This window comes from Bombina bombina, chromosome 4 (genome assembly GCF_027579735.1).
Source record: "Bombina bombina isolate aBomBom1 chromosome 4, aBomBom1.pri, whole genome shotgun sequence".
Lineage (NCBI taxonomy): Eukaryota > Metazoa > Chordata > Amphibia > Anura > Bombinatoridae > Bombina > Bombina bombina.
Window position 1 is genome coordinate 250,577,548 of NC_069502.1, and position 21,702 is coordinate 250,599,249.

The 21,702-nt window shown below is 36.3% G+C and overlaps 1 protein-coding gene across 1 annotated transcript in view; it reads right to left on the reverse strand.

The window, feature by feature from the left end:
* Positions 1–719: 719 nt before the first annotated feature.
* The window catches only part of KLHL6 (kelch like family member 6), a 219,812-nt gene continuing 198,829 nt past the window's right edge, over positions 720–21,702 (reverse strand). Inside the window, exons 6-7 of the mRNA XM_053709877.1 lie at positions 9,091–9,304; positions 720–2,974 (exon numbers count right to left, since the gene is read on the reverse strand). Of these exons, the coding sequence (XP_053565852.1) occupies positions 2,673–2,974; positions 9,091–9,304 (516 nt within the window). The 3' untranslated portion in view covers positions 720–2,672. The remainder of the gene's footprint in view (positions 2,975–9,090; positions 9,305–21,702) is intronic.

Consider the following 21,702-nt stretch of genomic DNA (forward strand, 5'->3'; position numbering starts at 1 on the left):
AGAGCTTTTAACTTTAGTAATTTAGAATAGGGTAGGGCATTTTTTATTTTGGGGGGCTTTGTTGTTTTATTAGGGGGCTTAGAGTAGGTGTAATTAGTTTAAAATTGTTGTAATATTTTTCTTATGTTTGTAAATATTTTTTTATTTTTTGTAACTTAGTTCTTTTTTATTTTTTGTACTTTAACTAGTTTATTTAATTGTATTTATTTGTAGGAATTGTATTTAATTAATTTATTGATAGTGTAGTGTTAGGTTAATTGTAGGTAATTGTAGGTAGTTTATTTAATTAATTTATTGATAGTGTAGTGTTAGGTTTAATTGTAACTTAGGTTAGTATTTATTTTACAGGTAATTTTGTAATTATTTTAACTATTTTAGCTATTAAATAGTTATTAACTATTTAATAGCTATTGTACCTGGTTAAAATAATTACAAAGTTGCCTGTAAAATAAATATTAATCCTAAAATAGCTACAATATAATTATAATTTATATTGTAGCTATATTAGGATTTATTTTACAGGTAAGTATTTATCTTTAAATAGGAATAATTTATTTATTAAGAGTTAATTAATTTCGTTAGATGTAAATTATATTTAACTTAGGGGGGTGTTAGTGTTAGGGTTAGACTTAGCTTTAGGGGTTAATACATTTATTAGAGTAGCGGTGAGCTCCGGTCGGCAGATTAGGGGTTAATAATTGAAGTTAGGTGTCGGCGATGTTAGGGAGGGCAGATTAGGGGTTAATACTATTTATTATAGGGTTAGTGATGCGGATAAGGGGTTAATAACTTTATTATAGTAGCGCTCAGGTCCGCTCGACAGATTAGGGGTTAATAAGTGTAGGCAGGTGGAGGCGACGTTGTGGGGGGCAGATTAGGGGTTAATAAATATAATACAGGGGTCGGCGGTGTTAGGGGGAGCAGATTAGGGGTACATAAGGATAACGTAGGTGGCGGTCGGCAGATTAGGGGTTAAAAAAATGTATTCGAGTGTCGGCGATGTGGGGGGACCTCGGTTTAGGGGTACATAGGTAGTTTATGAGTGTTAGTGTACTTTAGAGTACAGTAGTTAAGAGCTTTAGAAACCGGCGTTAGCCCAGAAAGCTCTTAACTACTGACTTTTTTCCTGCGGCTGGTGTTTTGTCGTTAGATGTCTAACGCTCACTTCAGAAACGACTCTAAATACCGGAGTTATAAAAATCCCATTGAAAAGATAGGATACGCAATTTATGTAAGGGGATCTGCGGTATGGAAAAGTCGCGGCTGAAAAGTGAGCGTTAGACCCTATTTTGAGTGACTCCAAATACCTTAGGAGCCTCTAACGCTGGTTTTCACGGCTACCGCCAAACTCCAAATCTAGGTCTAAATAAACACAACATAGAATTCAAAGAAAATGTCTGAGAATAACATTTACATGTATTTTTTAAAGTTTCATTAATTGTTTAAATAGTGACAAAATAAGTGTAAAAGTTTTAATATCTATAAAACAATGGGAGCTGCCATGTTGTAACTTAGGTTACTTTCTCTGCTGTGGCCAATTAGAGACAGTTATAAATAGGCCATTAGAGTCTGCAGCAGCAGCCAATGGCTGTGTGGAATATAACAGTGTTCCGCACTTTCATTTCTAACAGGAACTGAAATACTCACAATTTCAGAATGGAATTATGGAAAAAGGGGGCAAAATAAATAATCAAAGTATATTGTAGAGTTTTTTTATATATATAATTATACGATTTATCATTTTATATTACCATCTCAAAGTGTTTAATGTCCCTTTAAGTTGAAGGAGAGAGAGTTTTAAACAATGAGGACACATCAGACACCTGTTATGGGTGAGCAATACTAAGAGGATTTGATTAAAAGGTAGATTGTCTCAGTACCTGTCTTTACAGCACCATAGGAAGAAGGTATAGTGAGAATAAAAAGTTAAAGACATGTCAAAGGATCACACAAACTGCAAGAGGTAAGAATAGGAGCATTGATGTTGGGGATATTAGGTGCTGAGTATTTCCAGTTCGGCCCCAAGTACTATTAACCTATTTACTGGTGCAAAGTCAGTCTAGTCTTCTATTAATTCCATATGCAGCTTTTGGGCAGCCGCGGATCCTTTACTCTACTCATGTCTGTCACTGTAGACTGAGTAACTCTTGTCTGTACATGAAATAATGAGAACTGTGTATATGGTTGTAGGCAAGTAACATAAATAGCAGTCTATAGGCAATGCTGGTAAAATCTAGTTAGAACCACTTGGTTTTGTGTTGGGCTGTAGCCTGTGTAGCCCCAGATCTAGTTGAATCCTTGCAATACACTTGTGTAAGATATAAAAAAAACTGCAGGACAAACAGGTCATTCTTTGCTGAAGCAATTGTGAAAAAATGATTTGTGTACAGACACAATGGCAGATTCATTGAACAGTCTCTTTGTTTTACATATTGGAAGTTATTAAAATATACTAATCTGAAAAAGTCATTAGGCTGATTATCAATTACAATGTAAGGTAGCATTAGAGAAGAGCAAAGTGCTAAGAATATGTAAAACATTCTATAAATGTTTAGCAAACTCAGGCTCTGTGTTTCCTTGATTGACATTTATCTAACCTGTAATTAGTGATAGTCTCTTTTGTTGTAGTTTATAAAGATTTGGTAAAGCACAACTGGTATTTCTCAATGTGCTCAGACAGAGACGGCTCCTGGTATTATCCTCCTTATGTGGGTATATGATTTTCTTATTGTTACACTGCTGTGATGAGAAACCCCTCTTGGGAGGACACACTCCTCTGTAAGTTTTTTTGTTTCATTATTCCAGCACAAAACTGTGGCAATGACTTCATTCTTCTCATCCCGACCTCCTGTAATGAATATTTTATTACAACAGGCCGCTATTCCGCAGCTGGCTCTTTCATGGCTAAACTTTGTAACCAAGCACCAGACATCTTCAAGAGGGCTGTAAGAATATAAGGCTTTCATTGCACCACCTAACATGAGAGAAAATGAGAAATAAATAAAAACATAAAAAATAGCCCATATGTAAAGAGTGCAGCCACAAATATACAGAAAAAATAGACAGAAAGAGAAGCAGACTATGAAATACTTTATAATAAATATCCCTACCCATGATCATGGATGGGGTTTATTATAAAGTATATTTTAACAGTAGGACAATAAGATTATGATGATAGTTTGCCCATCTGAGGCTCAGATGACAAGTGGCGTGCTAATGATAGTGCGGCATGCGATAGGCAGTATTGCTAGACAGCACTACAATTAGCGTGCAACCTGAAACTACAAGTCCATGGTAAATCATTTACCAAAGAAGATTTAACATGGCCGACATGTTGTGCTGTTATTTTACTGCCAGGCGACCTCTTAGTTAAAGGGACAGGAAACCCCAAAATGTATTTTAGTATTTGGATAGAACATACAATTTTAAACAACTTTCTAATTTACTTCTCCTATCAAATTTGCTTCATTCCCTTGTTATCCTTTGCTGAAGGAATAGCATTGCACTAGTGGCAGCTAGATGAACACGTCTAATTAGCCAATCACATGACACAAATGTGTGCAGGCACCAATCAGCAGCTAGCTCCCACTAGTGTAGGATATGTGCATATTATTTTTCAAAAAGGGATACCAAGAGAACAAAACACATTGGAAAATAGAAGTGAATTTAAAAGGGTCTTAAAATGACATACTCTATCTGAATCATGCAAGTTTAATGTTGAATTTCCTATCCCTTTAAGGTCCCCAGCACAGTGGTGAATGGGGAACAAGGCGGATTGGTATATCAGATATTGGTGCCTACAGGCACCTGGGCTGTAAATCCAGCCCTAGCTCTCACGCTTTTTACTTTTAACTTAATACCGGGAGCGCTATTTTGTTACCATGTGCATACAGTGCTCTTGAGAGATAAAAGTCTTGTAATCTAGGCCTGAGTGTATTGTATATTTCTTTAGAATTAAATATGTCTTAATGTTTCAGCACAGAAACATAAATGGGTTAAGTTTAAGCTTATTCCAGATTTCAGAATACAATAGGAAGGTATGCTCTTGTGAAACATTATATTTCATGTATTTCCCTTTAATTTTCTAATTTAAAGTTGACAAGTTTAGATCACATCTCTGTTTAATGAGTATTGTTTACAGGGGCAGTGCCATGATTTTCACCTCCCCTGGTGAAAATACAGTTTGTCTCCCCCTTCATCAAAGCGCTTCTTAATTTTACTATTTATTTATAACCTTGTCTTTTACCTTATGCTAGAAATGGATTTTCTATAAATAAGCAATCCCTTCGCTCATGCAGCCTGGGGTCTTATGGCCAGAGGAAGTTTTCTGCACAATGGGGTAGATTCATCAGCCACTTCCCCATTTCTAAATTCTCCAGTGTAACTGGTATCACCTTTCCCTATGTTATTCCAGGGAACCTATTCACTCAAGCTCAAGCCCAGTCTACAATTATTAGTGGTTGACTGTGGAATAGCTAGAGACCTTATAGAGCTGGAGAAGCTGTTAAAGCTTGGGCACAATTATAATTAAATGGTGACTATTCGCTATATTATTGCTTTTCTTCCTCTGCATATCTCTTCTCTTCAGTGCCATTCTAATATTTTAACCCCTTAACGTTTCCAGATGGTGAATCTCTGCCTCTTTATACACTGGGGCTGCTATCTTAGAGCAGAGGTTTTCTCACACACTGTGACAATGGACATTTGACAACTGTTTCATGTCCTTCAGGTTACAATGCACAATACACAGCAAGAGCTTTTTAGTGGCTGCATTGTTCTACATTATTGCTAAATGCTTTTTTTAATATATTATGAGTAACTTTAAAACTGTGCAAAATATGCAAACTTAAAGGGACAGTGCACTGTAAAATTGTTTTTCCTTTAATGTATTTTAACCCCTTAATGACCGCAGCACTTTTCCATTTTCTGTCCGTTTGGGACCAAGGCTATTTTTACATTTTTGTGGTGTTTGTGTTTAGCTGTAATTTTCCTCTTGCTCATTTATTGTACCCACACATATTATATACCGTTTTTCTCGCCATTAAATGGACTTTCCAAAGATACCATTATTTTCATCATATCTTATAATTTATTATAATTTTTTTTATAAAATATGAGAAAAAAATAGAAAAAAAACACTTTTTCTAACTTTGACCCCCAAAATCTGTTACACATCTACAACCACAAAAAAACACCCATGCTAAATATTTTCTAAATTTTGTCCTGAGTTTAGAAATACCCAATGTTTACATGTTCTTTGCTTTTTTTTGCAAGTTATAGGGCCATAAATACAAGTAGCACTTTGCTATTTCCAAACCATTTTATTCAAGACTAGCGCTAGTTACATTGGGACACTGATATCTTTCAGGAATCCCTGAATATCCCTTGACATGTATATATATTTTTTTAGAAGACATCCCAAAGTATTGATCTAGGCCAATTTTGGTATATTTCATGCCACCATTTCACCGCCAAATGCGATCAAATACAAAAAGTCGTTCACTTTTTCACAAACTTTCGGTTTCTCACTGAAATTATTTACAAACAGCTTGTGCAATTATGGCATAAATGGTTGTAAATTTTTCTCTGGGATCCCCTTTGTTCAGAAATAGCAGACATATATGGCTTTGGCATTGCTTTTTGGTAATTAGAAGGCCGCTAAATGCTGCTGCGCATCACACGTGTATTATGGCTAGCAGTGAAGGGGTTAATTAGGTAGTTTGTAGGGAGCTTGCAGGGTTAATTTTAGCTTTAGTGTAGAGATCAGCCTCCCACCTGACACATCAGACCCCCTGATCCCTCCCAAACAGCTCCCTTCCCTCCCCCACCCCACAATTGTCTCCGCCATCTTAAGTACTGGCAGAAAGTCTGCCAGTACTAAAATAAAAGGTTTTTTTATTTTTATTTTTATTTTTTTAAAGCATATTTACATATGCTGGGGGTGTAGCATCCCCCCTTAGCCCCCAACCTCCCTGATCCCCCCAAACAGCTCTCTAATCCTCCCCATCTGCCTTATTGGGGGCCATCTTGGGTACTGGCAGCTGTCTGCCAGTACCCATTTTGCAAAATAAAACGTTTTTTTTTTGTTTTTATTTTTAGTTTCTGTAGTGTAGCTTCCCCCCCCCCCACAGACCAACCCCCACCACCTGCCTGATCTTTTTACTGCCAACTTTATTTCCCCTTTTTAGTAAATTTTAATGGTACTTTTTCTGTAGTGCAGCGGTTCCCACCCGCTCCCTCCCGTGCACGCGCCCGCCCCCACCCCCCGTGCACGCGCGCGCGCGCCCGTGCGCGCCCCCCGGGCATTCCCGCCCCCGATCCCGCCCCCCTCAGCATCATCCGGGGCCATCGATGGCCGCCACCCGCCTCCCACACCGGCTCCTATCCACCCTCAAACGTAGCCGTTAATGTCCGGTGCAGAGAGGGCCACAGAGTGGCTCTCTCTGCATCGGATGGCTACAAATGGTTATTGCAGGATGCCTCGATATCGAGGCATCACTGCAATAACCGGAAAGCAGCTGGAAGCGAGCAGGATCGCTTCCAGCTGCTTTCCACACCGAGGACGTGCAGGGTACGTCCTCAGGCATTAACTGCCTTTTTTTTGAGGACGTACCCTGCACGTCCTCGGTCGTTAAGGGGTTAAATGACTTGTTATACCAGCTGCAGTGTATAAAATATTTGAGAAATGGCATTTTCATGATAATTTGTGTATATGAAGTAGCTGGTTTTTGCTTTTAAACCACAGCCTATTACAATTGTTTGAACTAAAAGGGACAGTTCACCCAAAAAAAATAATCCCCTTTAAATTATTCCCAATGATCCTTTTAACCTGCTAGAGTGTATTAAATTGGTAACAAGTAGCTCCTTTACTCCCATTTCAGCATTTAAAATAGCTGATTTAGCCTGTGGTATCGCCACCTACACTGAACAAATTAATACTGGAGTATAGGATATTGAATAGCCTAAGTGTACACAGCCAGCAGATGAGATTACACTCTCAGTGGGATGCAGGATAGTTAAGTAATAAAATTAACATTTTCCATTGTTCTCTCTATGTATTGAGCTTTGGTGTTCCAACCAAATAAAAGATAAGGAATCAAGTCTGTGTACACAAACTTAGAACATAATGGATCTGATATCACCTTTAAGTTCAACCCATTGTAATAGGCTGTGGTTTCAAAGCACAAAATCAGCTACTTCATATACACAAATAAGCATGAAAATGGAATTTCTCAAATATTTTATACTCTGCAGTTGGCATAACAAGTAATTTAAAATACATTAATGGAAAAACAATTTTACAGTGTACTGTCCCTTTAAAGGTAATATCAGATCTCATTATGTTATAACTTTGTGTACACAGACTTGCTTCCTTATCTTTTATTTGTCTAGAACACCAAAGCTCAATACATAGAGAGAACAATGGACAATTATCATTTTATTACTTAACGTTCCGGCATCTCACTGAGAGTGTAACTTCTTCTGCTGGCTGTGTTTACTTAGGCTTGTCAATAGCATTTACTCCAGTATCAAAACTTTCAGTATAGGTGGCTATACCACAGACTAAATCAGCTATTTCAAATGCTGAAATAGGAGTAAAGGAGCTACTTGTAACCAATTTAATACACTCTAGCAGGTAAAAAGGATCATTGGGAATAATTTAAAGGGGAGCTATATTTTTTGGGTGAACTGTCCCTTTAAAGCTCACAGACTGTTCCATACACAATAACCCCTATTTTTTGTTTACAGCTGGCAACATCACTAATTTGTCACAGGGTGTGATAATACGTAAAGGGACATGAAACCTAATTTTTTTTTTCTTTCATGATTCAGCATGTAATTTTAAACAACTTTCCAATTTACTTCTGTTATCTAATTTGCTTTGTTCTATTAGTATCCTTTGTTAAAAAGTATACTTGGGTAGGCAAGAAGATAGAAAATGACTTAAGGGTTACTTTATTTAATACTGTACCAGTACCAAGCTTAGCACTCATACTAGTAATGGTTATTTAACTTGTTTTCATCTATGTACAGTATGACGTACTCCCTTCTTGTTTTGTTATTGATTATTCCTGTTGGATGTATATAAATTTAATAATAAAAAAAAAGTATACTTGGGTAGGCGGCTGCACATATATGTCTCATGTTATTGGTTCACCCAATATGTTCAGCTAGCTCCCAGTAGATACTAAATTAGATAACAAATGCATATTGGAAAGTTGTTTAAAATTGCATTTTCTGTTCTCAATCACAAAAAAAAATGTTTTAGTTTCATGTCCCTTTTACGATGACGTTGCCCAGTATGCAGAGGCGGAGCTTCATCATCTAGGAAAATGAGGAAACACAATACCATGGTAAGTAGTAGCCAATCTTTTGTGGTTGTGCTTAGCTGTTTAAAGGGATACTAAACCCAATTTTTTTTTCTTTACTGATTCAGATAGAGCATACAATTTTAATCAACATAGTTTACTCCTATTATCATTTTTTCTTTGTTCTCTTGCTATCTGTATTTAAAAAGCAGGAATGTAAAGCTTAGGAGCCAGCCCATTTTTGGTTCAGAACCTGGGTTACGCTTGGTTATTGGTGGCTAAATGTATCCACTAATAAGCAAGTGCTATCCAGGGTGTTGAAAATAAAATGGGCCTGGCTCCGAAGCTTTACATTCCGGCTTTTTAAAAAAAAAGATAGCGCTAGAATGAAGAAAAATTGATAATAGGAGTAATCTAGAAAGTTTCTTAAAATTGCATGCTCTATCTGAATCATGAAAGAAAAAAAAACTGGGTGTAGTATCCCTTTAATGTCCCTTTAAAGAATATCTCTCTTAAAGTGCCCCCCTTGCTGCTACTCCTTTAGATGACCACTTAGAATATCTTATTGGTAGTAGTGGCCCTGCTTGTGGACATGCAGATAACATTCTGCATTGCTAAGAACTATAGCTGAAAAATAAATATACCTCCATAAACACACTATACACTGAAAAGATAAATGTATACAGAAACAAGAAAGATGGATATAGATATAGAGGATGTAGATGCCATTATATATTACTTAGACAGTTCTATTGAGTAGTAAAAGTCTGTTAAAACTTACCCACAACATAGATGCAGTCATGAAAGCTCACAGCATTAATACATTTAGCTTCTACTGGCATAGGGGATTTAAAACTCCACTTATTGGTTAATGGGTCATAACATTGGGTTTTATCTGTAGCTAATTTCCCATTCGGTCCTCCACCAATCACATACAGCTTCTTCTGGAAGGTTGCAGCAGCAAATGAACTTACACTGACCACTAAAGGGGCCATCTGTGTAGAAAGACAAATAGAGTCCATGTTTGTGTGGTGCAGAAAAAAAAGATAAGACCTTATAGGACATACGCAGAAATAACAACATCAGTACACCCTGGAGTTTCCCAAACTGAAATGAGGGCAGCAACCAAGGGCTAGAAGTGAAATAATCACACATTGTTCCCTGTAAGTTTCTTTTTGCATTAAAGGGACAGTAAAGTCAAAATTAGACTTTCTTGATTCAAGCAGAACATGCAATTTTTTGACAACTTTCCATTTTACTTTTATATGGAATTTGTCTCTTCCTCTTGGCATTTTTTTGCTGATGAGAAGGCTCAATAGCTGCAATACACTACTGGGGGCTAACAGAACACATCTGGTGAGCCAGTGATAAAAGGCATATATGTGCAAACACCAGTTAGCTCCCAGTAGTGCATTTGTGCCCCTGATCATACCTATGTATGCAGTTTAACAAAGAACACAAAGAGAACAAGGCCAATTTGTTAACAGAAGCACATTGGAAAGTTGTTTGAATGAGAATGCCTTATCTGAATCATTAAAGTTTAATCATTTTGAATTTACTGTCTCTTTAAATCTGTTCATCTTTTAAAGTGATAGATATTTATTTTTAATATGTTCTATGTATGCAGAGTATTCAGGCGCTGCAATGCAATTTGAAATGCAAAGTGTGTTTAAAAACAAACCAAAAAAAAAAAAGCTGCTGTAGCAACCATTATTTACACACACTGGATACAGATCTCTGAGGTTACACAGACACCTACTGGCTGATACAGTATATGTCATGTGCATTAAACGTGTTTGTGCATGGAGTCTACCTACTGATCACCATATAGTGATCGTCTTTGCTCTAAAAAAAGTCAGTATACACAGGAAACATCTTCAACCTTTTTTGAAAACTCATGTGACACCACAGATATATTTTATACACACTAAAATATGACACCTCTAAAAGGTTTAGTTAATGTAGCTAAATGATATAAAACGTAAATATACTGAAATGAGACATATACAAGTGGTATAACTATTTTTTTTCCAAAAAGTAATTTGGGAAGTTTTTTTCTCTCAGCCCGAATTCTGTGTGACACACTCAGCAGAAGGTTATGTCCCAAAACAAATTCACTAATGCAGGTAAATATTTTGCAGTGGATGTTTTCTCTCGCTCATTTCTTTACCATCAGATAGATGAAAATTAATGAGATGTAGAGGAAAATATCATTTAACAAAACAAAATATTGCTTCTTAGTAAAATCCATCTTTCAATACAGTAGAATTACATTATCAAAAAAATAATAATATATAAAATATAAAAAGATGCAATAAAATAAAAATAAAGAATGAATAGAAGATTTTATTTCCGACATATTTCAAAGTTAATTCCATTTCCCTGCCCTTTTTCTCATGTTTTGACATTAACAGTATGACAACAGATACACAGGAACATGGTTTCTGCAGCTGCCTCATGCAAACATCGCTTTTTTTTTTTTACTCAGTGCTACAGTATTATAAATTTGACATATTTTTCAAAACAATAAGGCAGCTATGTCAAATGACAACAAAAAGGTAAAGGATCAATTTGTAACTAATTTAAAACACTCCTGTAGCTAAAATGAATAACTGGGGGACACATAGGCCCAGATTGCAAGTAGAGTGCTAATGCTAGTGCGAGGGGAGTTATCAATATGACAGGACTGAGCTAAAAGTAGCACAAAGTTTGATATTACAAGTCCATGGTACAACAGATTTACCAGAGAAGGTTTAGCGCAGCCGACTTTACTTTAGCGTACCCTATACTTTCAATGGATATTGCGACCGCACTAAGGCCCCTATTTATCAAAGGTGTTGCGGACCTGATCCGACAGTACGGATCAGGTCCGCAACACCTCGCTAAATGCGGAGAGCAATGCGCTCTCCGCATTTAACATTGCACCAGCAGCTCACAAGAGCTGCTGGTGCAACGCCGCCCCCTGCTGACTTGCGGCCAATCAGCTAACTCGCGGCCGCCAGTCGATCGGGTTGATTTCCGGCGATTCCTGTCCCCCTGCTCAGAGCAGCTGGACAGGGTTATGGAGCAGCGGTCTTTAGACCGCTGCTTCATAACTTGTGTTTCTGGCGAGTCTGAAGACTCGCCAGAAACAGGGGCCCACAAGCTCCGTTCGGAGCTTGATAAATGGGCCCCCAAATGTCACTTATATTACAATTTGAAAGTTATGGCTTGGTCCCAAGCGCAAGACAAAATAGTGCTAGAACAACTAGAGCAACGTGAGACCTGACGTAAAGTGTTATGGTTAAAATAAAAGTTACACAAAACACATGTGAAACATATTAAAATAAAGTATTACACTCATATATAAAGCTTTTTAATAAAAAAATATGTTTATAACTTTGAAAAAAATGTTTTAAAAGGGTTTTAAAGGGATATATGACAATGTATTTGACTGGGAAGGGCTCCTAAATGTACAATATATGTGTATATGTATATATACGTGTATATGTGAATTTACGTGTTTATATGTTTAAATTTAATTCTGCACACATACATATAAATATATATATATATGCACACTATGTTGCCCTTCCTAGTAAAATAGTTTGAACTATACAGTATAATTTTTAAACAATTAAATACGTTTTTATGTATTTTGTATACAAATACTTGAAATTAGGTCTGTGCATTCGGCCTCTTTGTTAGTTGTCGAATGCCGAAGAATCCAGAATCTTGCAGCCTTCGCTGTTTTCAGAGTCTGATTTCTATTTTAAAAGTGCAACACACTAAGATCTGTATTTGCATAGATGATGATCTTAGTTTGTTGAACTTTCACAAGAAGAAATTTGACTACGAAAATAGCCAAAGGCCACGAGTGGCTGCCTTCGTCCACATTCGCCAGCTAACGCAGCTGACAAGTGCACAGACCTACTTGAAATTCTTATGTTCTTCACTTAGAAGAAAATGTTCCTTTTTATTTAAAAAAAAGTCTCTCTCTTTCTCTCTCTCTCTCTCTCTCTCTCTCTATATATATATATATATATATATATATATATATATAGTAGATATATATATATATCTTTATCTAAATATTTATTTCTGTATATACAATATATATATATATATATATATATATATATGTATGTATATATTGATATAAATAACTATTTAAAAGTAAAAAGAACATTTTCTTCTAAGATTCTAGGTGTTTGAAGTATTCCTAACGCAACTTCGGCTTTAGCACAGTAGGTCTATTGCACCTTTGGGTTAGCGCTCCATAGAAGTCATTGAAGGGATTTTGCGTGGTCGCAATAAAAAATGTATTTCTCCACTTGTAATCTAGGACATTAAGGGCTAGATTACAAATGGAGCGCAAATTATCGCTATCGCAAATCTGCGCTGATACAAGTTAGCCCCAATGCGAACGTGACCTTACGTTCACATTGCTGGGAAGCATTGCGCTCATGAAAGCACTCTTTCATAGGCTCCAATGGAAGCCTCATTCTCATGCCGTGAGACATAGGATGAGAACTAGTGATGTGAAGGGTGTAAGAACCACAGCGATGGCAGCAAATTGTAAATGTATATGACTATATACATATATATTTTAAGGGTAAACACAGTTCCCATAGACTGCAATGTCTCTATATTTTAATGAAGTATATAAAACTTGATTTTGGGGACAATTGGGACACATTTGTAAAATTAACCAAAGATCTGATCTCTCGTTAATTTTATAAGCGCTAATTGCTACTGCGAGCTCGCGGTAGCAATAACCAGCCACTTGTAATGGTAAATTAGCTCACCACTTGTAATCTAGGCCTAAAGGGAGGAAATATTAGTACAATGTCCTCTTAATATATACAGGGAGTGCAGAATTATTAGGCAAGTTGTATTTTTGAGGATTAATTTTATTATTGAACAACAACCATGTTCTCAATGAACCCATTGTTTTTAGTTATAGCTATTTTAGGGGGATATCTGTGTGTGCAGGTGACTATTACTGTGCATAATTATTAGGCAACTTAACAAAAAACAAATATATACCCATTTCAATTATTTATTTTTACCAGTGAAACCAATATAACATCTCAACATTCACAAATATACATTTCTGACATTCAAAAACAAAACAAAAACAAATCAGTGACCAATATAGCCACCTTTCTTTGCAAGGACACTCAAAAGCCTGCCATCCATGGATTCTGTCAGTGTTTTGATCTGTTCACCATCAACATTGCGTGCAGCAGCAACCACAGCCTCTCAGACACTGTTCAGAGAGGTGTACTGTTTTCCCTCCTTGTAAATCTCACATTTGATGATGGACCACAGGTTCTCAATGGGGTTCCGATCAGGTGAACAAGGAGGCCATGTCATTAGATTTTCTTCTTTTATACCCTTTCTTGCCAGCCACGCTGTGGAGTACTTGGACGCGTGTAATGGAGCATTGTCCTGCATGAAAATCATGTTTTTCTTGAAGGATGCAGACTTCTTCCTGTACCACTGCTTGAAGAAGGTGTCTTCCAGAAACTGGCAGTAGGACTGGGAGTTGAGCTTGACTCCATCCTCAACCCGAAAAGGCCCCACAAGCTCATCTTTGATGATACCAGCCCAAACCAGTACTCCACCTCCACCTTGCTGGCGTCTGAGTCGGACTGGAGCTCTCTGCCCTTTACCAATCCAGCCACGGGCCCATCCATCTGGCCCATCAAGACTCACTCTCATTTCATCAGTCCATAAAACCTTAGAAAAATCAGTCTTGAGATATTTCTTGGCCCAGTCTTGACGTTTCAGCTTGTGTGTCTTGTTCAGTGCTGGTCGTCTTTCAGCCTTTCTTACCTTGGCCATGTCTCTGAGTATTGCACACCTTGTGCTTTTGGGCACTCCAGTGATGTTGCAGCTCTGAAATATGGCCAAACTGGTGGCAAGTGGCATCTTGGCAGCTGCACGCTTGACTTTTCTCAGTTCATGGGCAGTTATTTTGCGCCTTGGTTTTTCCACACGCTTCTTGCGACCTTGTTGACTATTTTGAATGAAACGCTTGATTGTTCGATGATCACGCTTCAGAAGCTTTGCAATTTTAAGAGTGCTGCATCCCTCTGCAAGATATCTCACTATTTTTGACTTTTCTGAGCCTGTCAAGTCCTTCTTTTGACCCATTTTGCCAAAGGAAAGGAAGTTGCCTAATAATTATGCACACCTGATATAGGGTGTTGATGTCATTAGACCACACCCCTTCTCATTACAGAGATGCACATCACCCAATATGCTTAATTGGTAGTAGGCTTTCGAGCCTATACAGCTTGGAGTAAGACAACATGCATAAAGAGGATGATGTGGTCAAAATACTCATTTGCCTAATAATTCTGCACTCCCTGTATACTGAACATACACAAAAACTACAACATTTAAAAAAATGACAAGATATGTTGTTTGAAAGATGAAAAATGATTTTTTAAAGATTAAAGTAGCAGTAAACACCTTAACATTTTTATTTATAATGTTTAGTTATGTGCAATGAAATAACTCTGCAATGTTTTCATTATTTATTTTGTCCCCTTTCATGTAATTTAGCTGTAAAAATTGAGCAATCTCTAATTCTCAGAACTTGAAATGCACCCTGCTGACTTCTCAAGGCTAATTCTATTATATACAGTACATCTGTGCCTAATTGGCTTTAACTGATAACAACTGCAAAACAATTTGCTATTTACTGACTTTATGACTAGGACAGGCCTTGTTGTCTGAAGACTAAAGCCCAGATTGGCTCCTCCAAATAAGGAAAATTGTGGGTGGAGTACGGCTATTGAAAAATAGTTGCAGTAAAAAAAAATATTAATTAGTTTTAAAAACATTAAGACTTGGCTGAAATGTTATTCTATAGCAACAAAACAGAAATGTCTGTAATTTTAAATTCCATAGTTATAGGAAAATGTGTTCAAAGGGTGTTTTCTGATGCAAAGTATTTCTGGTACAGTCACTCTAAAAGCACACATTAAAGGGACATAATACCCATATGCTAAATCACTTGAAATTGATGCAACATAACTGTAAAATCTGACCAGAAAATATCACATGCACATTTCTGTGTAAAAAAGAAAGATATTTTACCTCAATTTTTTTTCAGCTAACCAGAGTAAGTGCTTTGTGAAAAGTTATACTTCAGCTACTGTCCAGCTACAAATTGAAAAAAAATATATATAACCAATCAGCATCAGCAGCGCTGAGGTCATGCTTTGCTTTACTACGATCTTATGAGATGTCAGTGAAATCTTGCGAGATTTCATAGTAAACTTCCTTAAACTGAGTAGGGAAATAAGATGACTGAGCCTGCACATGCCAGATGCATGCTCCCTTGCAAGTCCTGGGACTAGCATTCTGATTCGCTGCTTAAAGTCCCTTTACAATCGGATATGGCTACTGAGGAAAATTTGAGGTAAAATATCTTCCTTTTTTACATAGTGATGTTTAGTTGATATTTTCTAGTCAGCTTTTTACAGCTATGCTGCAGCACTTTCAAGCACTTCAACATTTGGGTATTATGTCTCTTTAACTAATAAAATGGAATAGAACGACAAATACTTAAAGGGACACTTAAGTCAAAATAAACTTTTATGATTCAGAAAGAACATGCAGTTTTAATACACTTTCCAATTTACTTCCATTATCACATTTTGTACTGTCTTTTTATATTCACACTTACTGGGGAAAAACATCCCACTAAGCATGTGCACAAGCTCACAGGGTATACCTATATTAGTCTGTGATTGGCTAATGTCTGTCACATGATATAGGGGGCCAGAAAATGGGAGAAAAAATAAATTTGTCAGAGAGTAAGAGAGTTAGTGCTATCGCATTGTCTTGTTATTATGTACTTGAGAATTAAGTAATTCTACTGCATTGAGTGGTCCCTTAATATTAATTTACATATATTTTCTCTCTCTATAATTAAACTTACAGTAAGACACTATGACACAATATCTACTATTGTTCAATAAAAAAGGTGGTTTTGCCAGTACAAATGACCTCTGTTTATCCCAGCATGTTAAGCGAATATGCTAACACGTTATTTTAGTGCTACTAATGCTGGGATTAGTCAGTACACTTACTGTTGTGCAGCCTTATTTAAATGTTAATGGCATGATTACATCAGGGTGACATAAGAGAATCATAAAGTTTGTTTGCTGTAACCAAGCAATTCCCTTTACATATTAAGATACAGAAGTCTGGTAAAGAGAAAATATGCTCTTCTCCGTCATGTGTGAAAAAGTAAATATTACTATTGATTAATGGGAGTATTTTATTGTTTACATATACCAATAAAATTGGAATTATTAGGGTCAGCTTGTACCATTCTTTCTCCTCCCATCATTTAGACCTTTACAACACTGCACTTTCCTATATTTACACTTCTAATTCCAAATAAGATCTCTATTAACCCCTCACACTACATCCTTGACATGGCACTTGTATGGCGTAATTGGCACCATCTTTAGCTTCCGAGAATACATTGATCCATTGGGCAGTTGTAAATGTTTAAAACATGTTTCAGAAAAAGAAAAAAATACAAATATATTTGGCTTATACAGATTGTTAAGAGATCTTCTTCCCCCATGTAAAATAGGTTGTTAGATAACCACAAGCTGATTATCACTTTTTTTTCGGTTTAAGTATGTATGTATGTATGCATGTATATATATGTATGTATGCGTGTATGTATGTATGTGTGTATATATGTATGTATATATATGTATGTATGCATGTATGTATGCATGTATGTATGCATGTATGTGTATGTATGTATGTATGTATGCATGTATGTATGTATGCATGTATGTGTATGTATGTATGTATGCATGTATGTATGTATGTATGCATGTATGTATGTATGTATGTATGCATGTATATATATGTATGTATGCGTGTATGTATGTATGTGTGTATATATGTATGTATGTGTATGTATGTATATATATGTATGTATGCGTGTATGTATGTATGTGTGTATATATGTATGTATGTGTATGTATGTATATATATGTATGTATGCATGTATGTATGTGTGTATATATGTATGTATGTGTATGTATGTATATATATGTATGTATGCATGTATGTATGCATGTATGTATGTATATATGTATGCATGTATGTATGCATGTATGTATGTATGTATGCATGTATGTATGCGTGTATGTATGTATGTGTGTATATATGTATGTATGTGTATGTATGTATATATATATGTATGTATGCATGTATGTATGCATGTATGTATGTATATATGTATGCATGTATGTATGCATGTATGTATGCATGTATGTGTATGTATGTATGTATGTATGCATGTATGTATGTATGCATGTATGTATGCATGTATGTATACATGTATGTGTAAATATGTATGTATGCATGTATGTGTATGTATGTATGCATGCATGTATGTATATATGTATGCATGTATGTATGTATGCATGTATGTGTATGTATGTATGCATGTATGTATGTATGCATGTATGTATGTATGTATGTATGTATGTATGCATGTATGTATGTATGTATGTATGTATGCATGTATGTATGTATGCATGTATGTATGTATGTATGTATGCATGTATGTATGTATGCATGTATGTATGTATGTATGTATGCATGTATGTGTATGTATGTATGCATGTATGTGTATGTATGTATGCATGTATGTATGTATGCATGTATGTATATATGTATGCATGTATATATATATATATATGTATGTATGTATGTTTGCATGTAAGTATATATGTATGTATGTATGTATGTACATATATAGTACAACTGGAAGATCCATATTTACAAATAACTAGACTGCAAATGTTTAGAGAAAATAAACTGGATCATGCTTAAGCAGTCATTGGTAAAAGGGATAGGGGTATCCCATTAGATTGGTAGCCGAAACCTAAAGATGTCACTGACATTAAGAGAATATGAAATCCAACAATTATCTTTTGTGATTCAGACAAAGAATACAATTTTTAAAAAGTTTCCAATTTACTTCTGTTATAAAATTAGCTTTTTTCTCATGGTATTCTTTGTTAAAGAGATACTAGGTAAGTGTCTAAAGCACTGCATGGCAGGAAATCTAGTGCTCTTGCAAATGGATAACATTCTTGCAAAACTTCTGCTTTATAGTGCTTCAGACATGTGCACGCTCCTGAGCTTACATATCTACTTTTTAACAAAAGATACCAAGAGAATGAAGAACATTTGATAATAGAAGTCAATTAGAAAGTTGTTTAAATGTTTATGCTCTACCTGTTGAATCATGAAAGAACAATTATGTGTTTCATGTCCCTTTAAATTCCAAGAATTAATAACAAACACCTAGATTACGAGTTTGCGTTAGAGGCTGTGCGTTGCTAACGAGCAGTTTTCCCTCACCGCTCCCTTACCTGCAGCGCTGGTATTACGAGTTTTCAGAAACCCGTCGTTAAAAGAAGTGAGCGTTGAGCAAAATTTTGCTCATTACCGCACTCCAATACCAGTGCTGCTAAAGTCAGCGGTGAGCTGGTGTAACGTGCTCGTGCACAATTTCCCCATAGGAATCAACTGGGAGAGATGGCTGAAAAAAGTCTAACACCTGCCAAAAAGCAGCGTAAAACTCCTTAACGCAGCCCTATTGATTCCTATGGGGAAATAAAATGTATGTCTATACCTAACACCCTAACATGAACCCCGAGTCTAAACACCCCTAATCTTACACTTATTAACCCCTAATCTGACGATCCGACATCGCCGACACCTAAATTATAATTATTAACGCCTAATCTGCCGCTCCAGACACCGCCGCCACCTACATTATACTTATGAACCCCTAATCTGCTGCCCCCAACATTGCCACCACCTACATTATATTTATTAACCCCTAATCTGCCGCCCCCAATGTCGCCGCCACCTACCTACACTTATTAACCCCTAATCTGCCGCCCCAACGTCGCCGCCAATATATTAAAGTTATTAACCCCTAAACCTAAGTCTAACCCTAAACACCCACTAACGTAAATATAATTTAAATAAATATAAATAAATATTCCTATCATTATCTAAATTATTCCTATTTAAAACTAAATACTTACCTGTACATTAAACCCTAAGCTAGCTACAATATAACTAATAGTTACATTGTAGCTATTTTAGGATTTATTTTTATTTTACAGGCAAGTTTGTATTTATTTTAACTAGGTAGAATAGTTATTAAATAGTTATTAACTATTTAATAACTACCTAGCTAAAATAAATACAAATTTACCTGTAAAATAAAACCTAACCTAAGTTACACTAACACCTAACACTACACTATAATTAAATAAATTAACTAAATTAAATACAATTACCTAAATTAAATTAAATTAGCTAAAGTACAAAAAAAACACAAAATTACTGAAAATAATAAACAAATTACAGAAATTTAAACTAATTACACCTAATTTAATAGCCCTATTAGAATAAAAAAGCCCCCCCCCCCCCAAAATAAAACAAAAAACCCTAGCCTAAACTAAACTACCAATAGCCCTTTTGCGGGGCATTGTAATCAGCTCTTTTACCTGTAAAAAAAAAACAAATACAAACAAGCCAATAAGATTTTTCTACCTTAATTCCGATTGGCTGATAGAATTCTATCAGCCAATCGGAATCTAAGGGACTCCATCTTGGATGACGTCACTTAAAGGTACCTTCATTCTGTTTTAGTCGTCCCCAGAATAGGATGCTCCGCATCGGATGTCTTGAAGATGGACCCGCTCTGTGCTGGATGGATGAAGATAGAAGATGCCGTCTGGATGAAGACTTCTGCCCGTCTGGAGGACCACTTCTGCTCGGCTTGGATGAAGACTTCTGCTCGTCTGGAGGAACACTTCGCCCGGCTTGGATGACGACGTCTCCCGGTAAGTCGCTCTTCAGGGGGTTAGTGTTTTTTTAAGGGTGTATTGGGTGGGTTTTATTTTTTAGATTAGGGTTTGGGCGGCAAAAGAGCTAACTGCCCTTTTAAGGGCAATGCCCATCCAAATGCCCTTTTCAGGGCAATGGGGAGCTTAGTTTTTTTTAGATAGTATTTTATTTGGGGGGTTGGTTGTGTGGGTGGTGGGTTTTAATGTTGGGGGGGTTGTTTGTATTTTTTTTTTATAGGTAAAATAGCTGATTACTTTGGGGCAATGCCCTGCAAAAGGCCCTTTTAAGGGCTATTGGTAGTTTAGTTTAGGCAAGGGTTTTTTTATTTTGGGGGGCTTTTTATATTTTAATAGGGCTATTAGATTAGGTGTAATTAGTTTAAATTTCTGTAATTTGTTTATTAATTTCCGTAATTTAGTGGGGGTTTTTTGTTGTACTTTGTATTTATTTTAGCTAGGTAGTTATTAAATAGTTAATAACTATTTAGTAACTATTCTACCTAGTTAAAAAAAAATACAAACTTGACTGTAAAATAAAAATAAACCCTAAGCTAGCTTCAATGTAACTATTAGTTATATTGTAGCTAGCTTAGGGTTTATTTTATAGGTAAGTATTAAGTTTTAAATAGGAATAATTTAGTTAATGATAGGAATATTTATTTTGATTTATTTAAATTATATTTAAGTTAGTGGGTGTTAGGTTTAGGGTTAGACTTAGGTTTAGGGGTTAATAAATTTAATATAGTGGTGGCAACGTTGGTGGTGGCAGATTAGGAGTTAATAAATGTAGGTAGGTGGCGGCGATGTTAGGGACAGCAGATTTGGGGTTACTAATATTTAACTAATGTTTGCGAGGGGGAGTGCAGTGCTTTAGGGGTTAATATGTTTATTATAGTGGCGGCGGCAGATTAGGGGTTAATAAGTGTAGGTAGGTGGCGGCAACATTGGGGGCGGCAGATTAGGGGTTAATGAATATAATGTAGGTGTCGTGTCGGTGATGTTGGGGGCGGCAGATTAGGGGTTAATAAATATAATGTAGGTGGTGGCGGTGTCCGGAGCAGCAGATTAGGGGTTAAAATTTTTATTTTAGTATTTGAGATGTGAGAGGGCCTCGGAATAGGGGTTAATAGGTAGTTTATGGGTGTTAGTGTACTTTTTAGCACTTTAGTTATGAGTTTTATGCTACAGTGTTGTACCATAAAACAACTACTGACTTTTAAATGCGTTAGGACACTTGACAGGAGAGGGTGTACCACTCACTTTTTGGCCTCCCAGGACAGACTCGTAATACCGGCGCTATGGAAGTCCCATAGAAAAAAGACTTTACAAAGTTTACGTAAGTCGTTTTGCGGTAAGGCCAAAAAAGTGTGCGGTGCCCCTAAACCTTCAAGACTCGTAATAGCAGCGGGCGTGAAAAGTAGCGTTAGGACCTCTTAACGCTGCTTTTTCAGCCTAACGCACAACTCGTAATCTAGCCGAAAGTATCC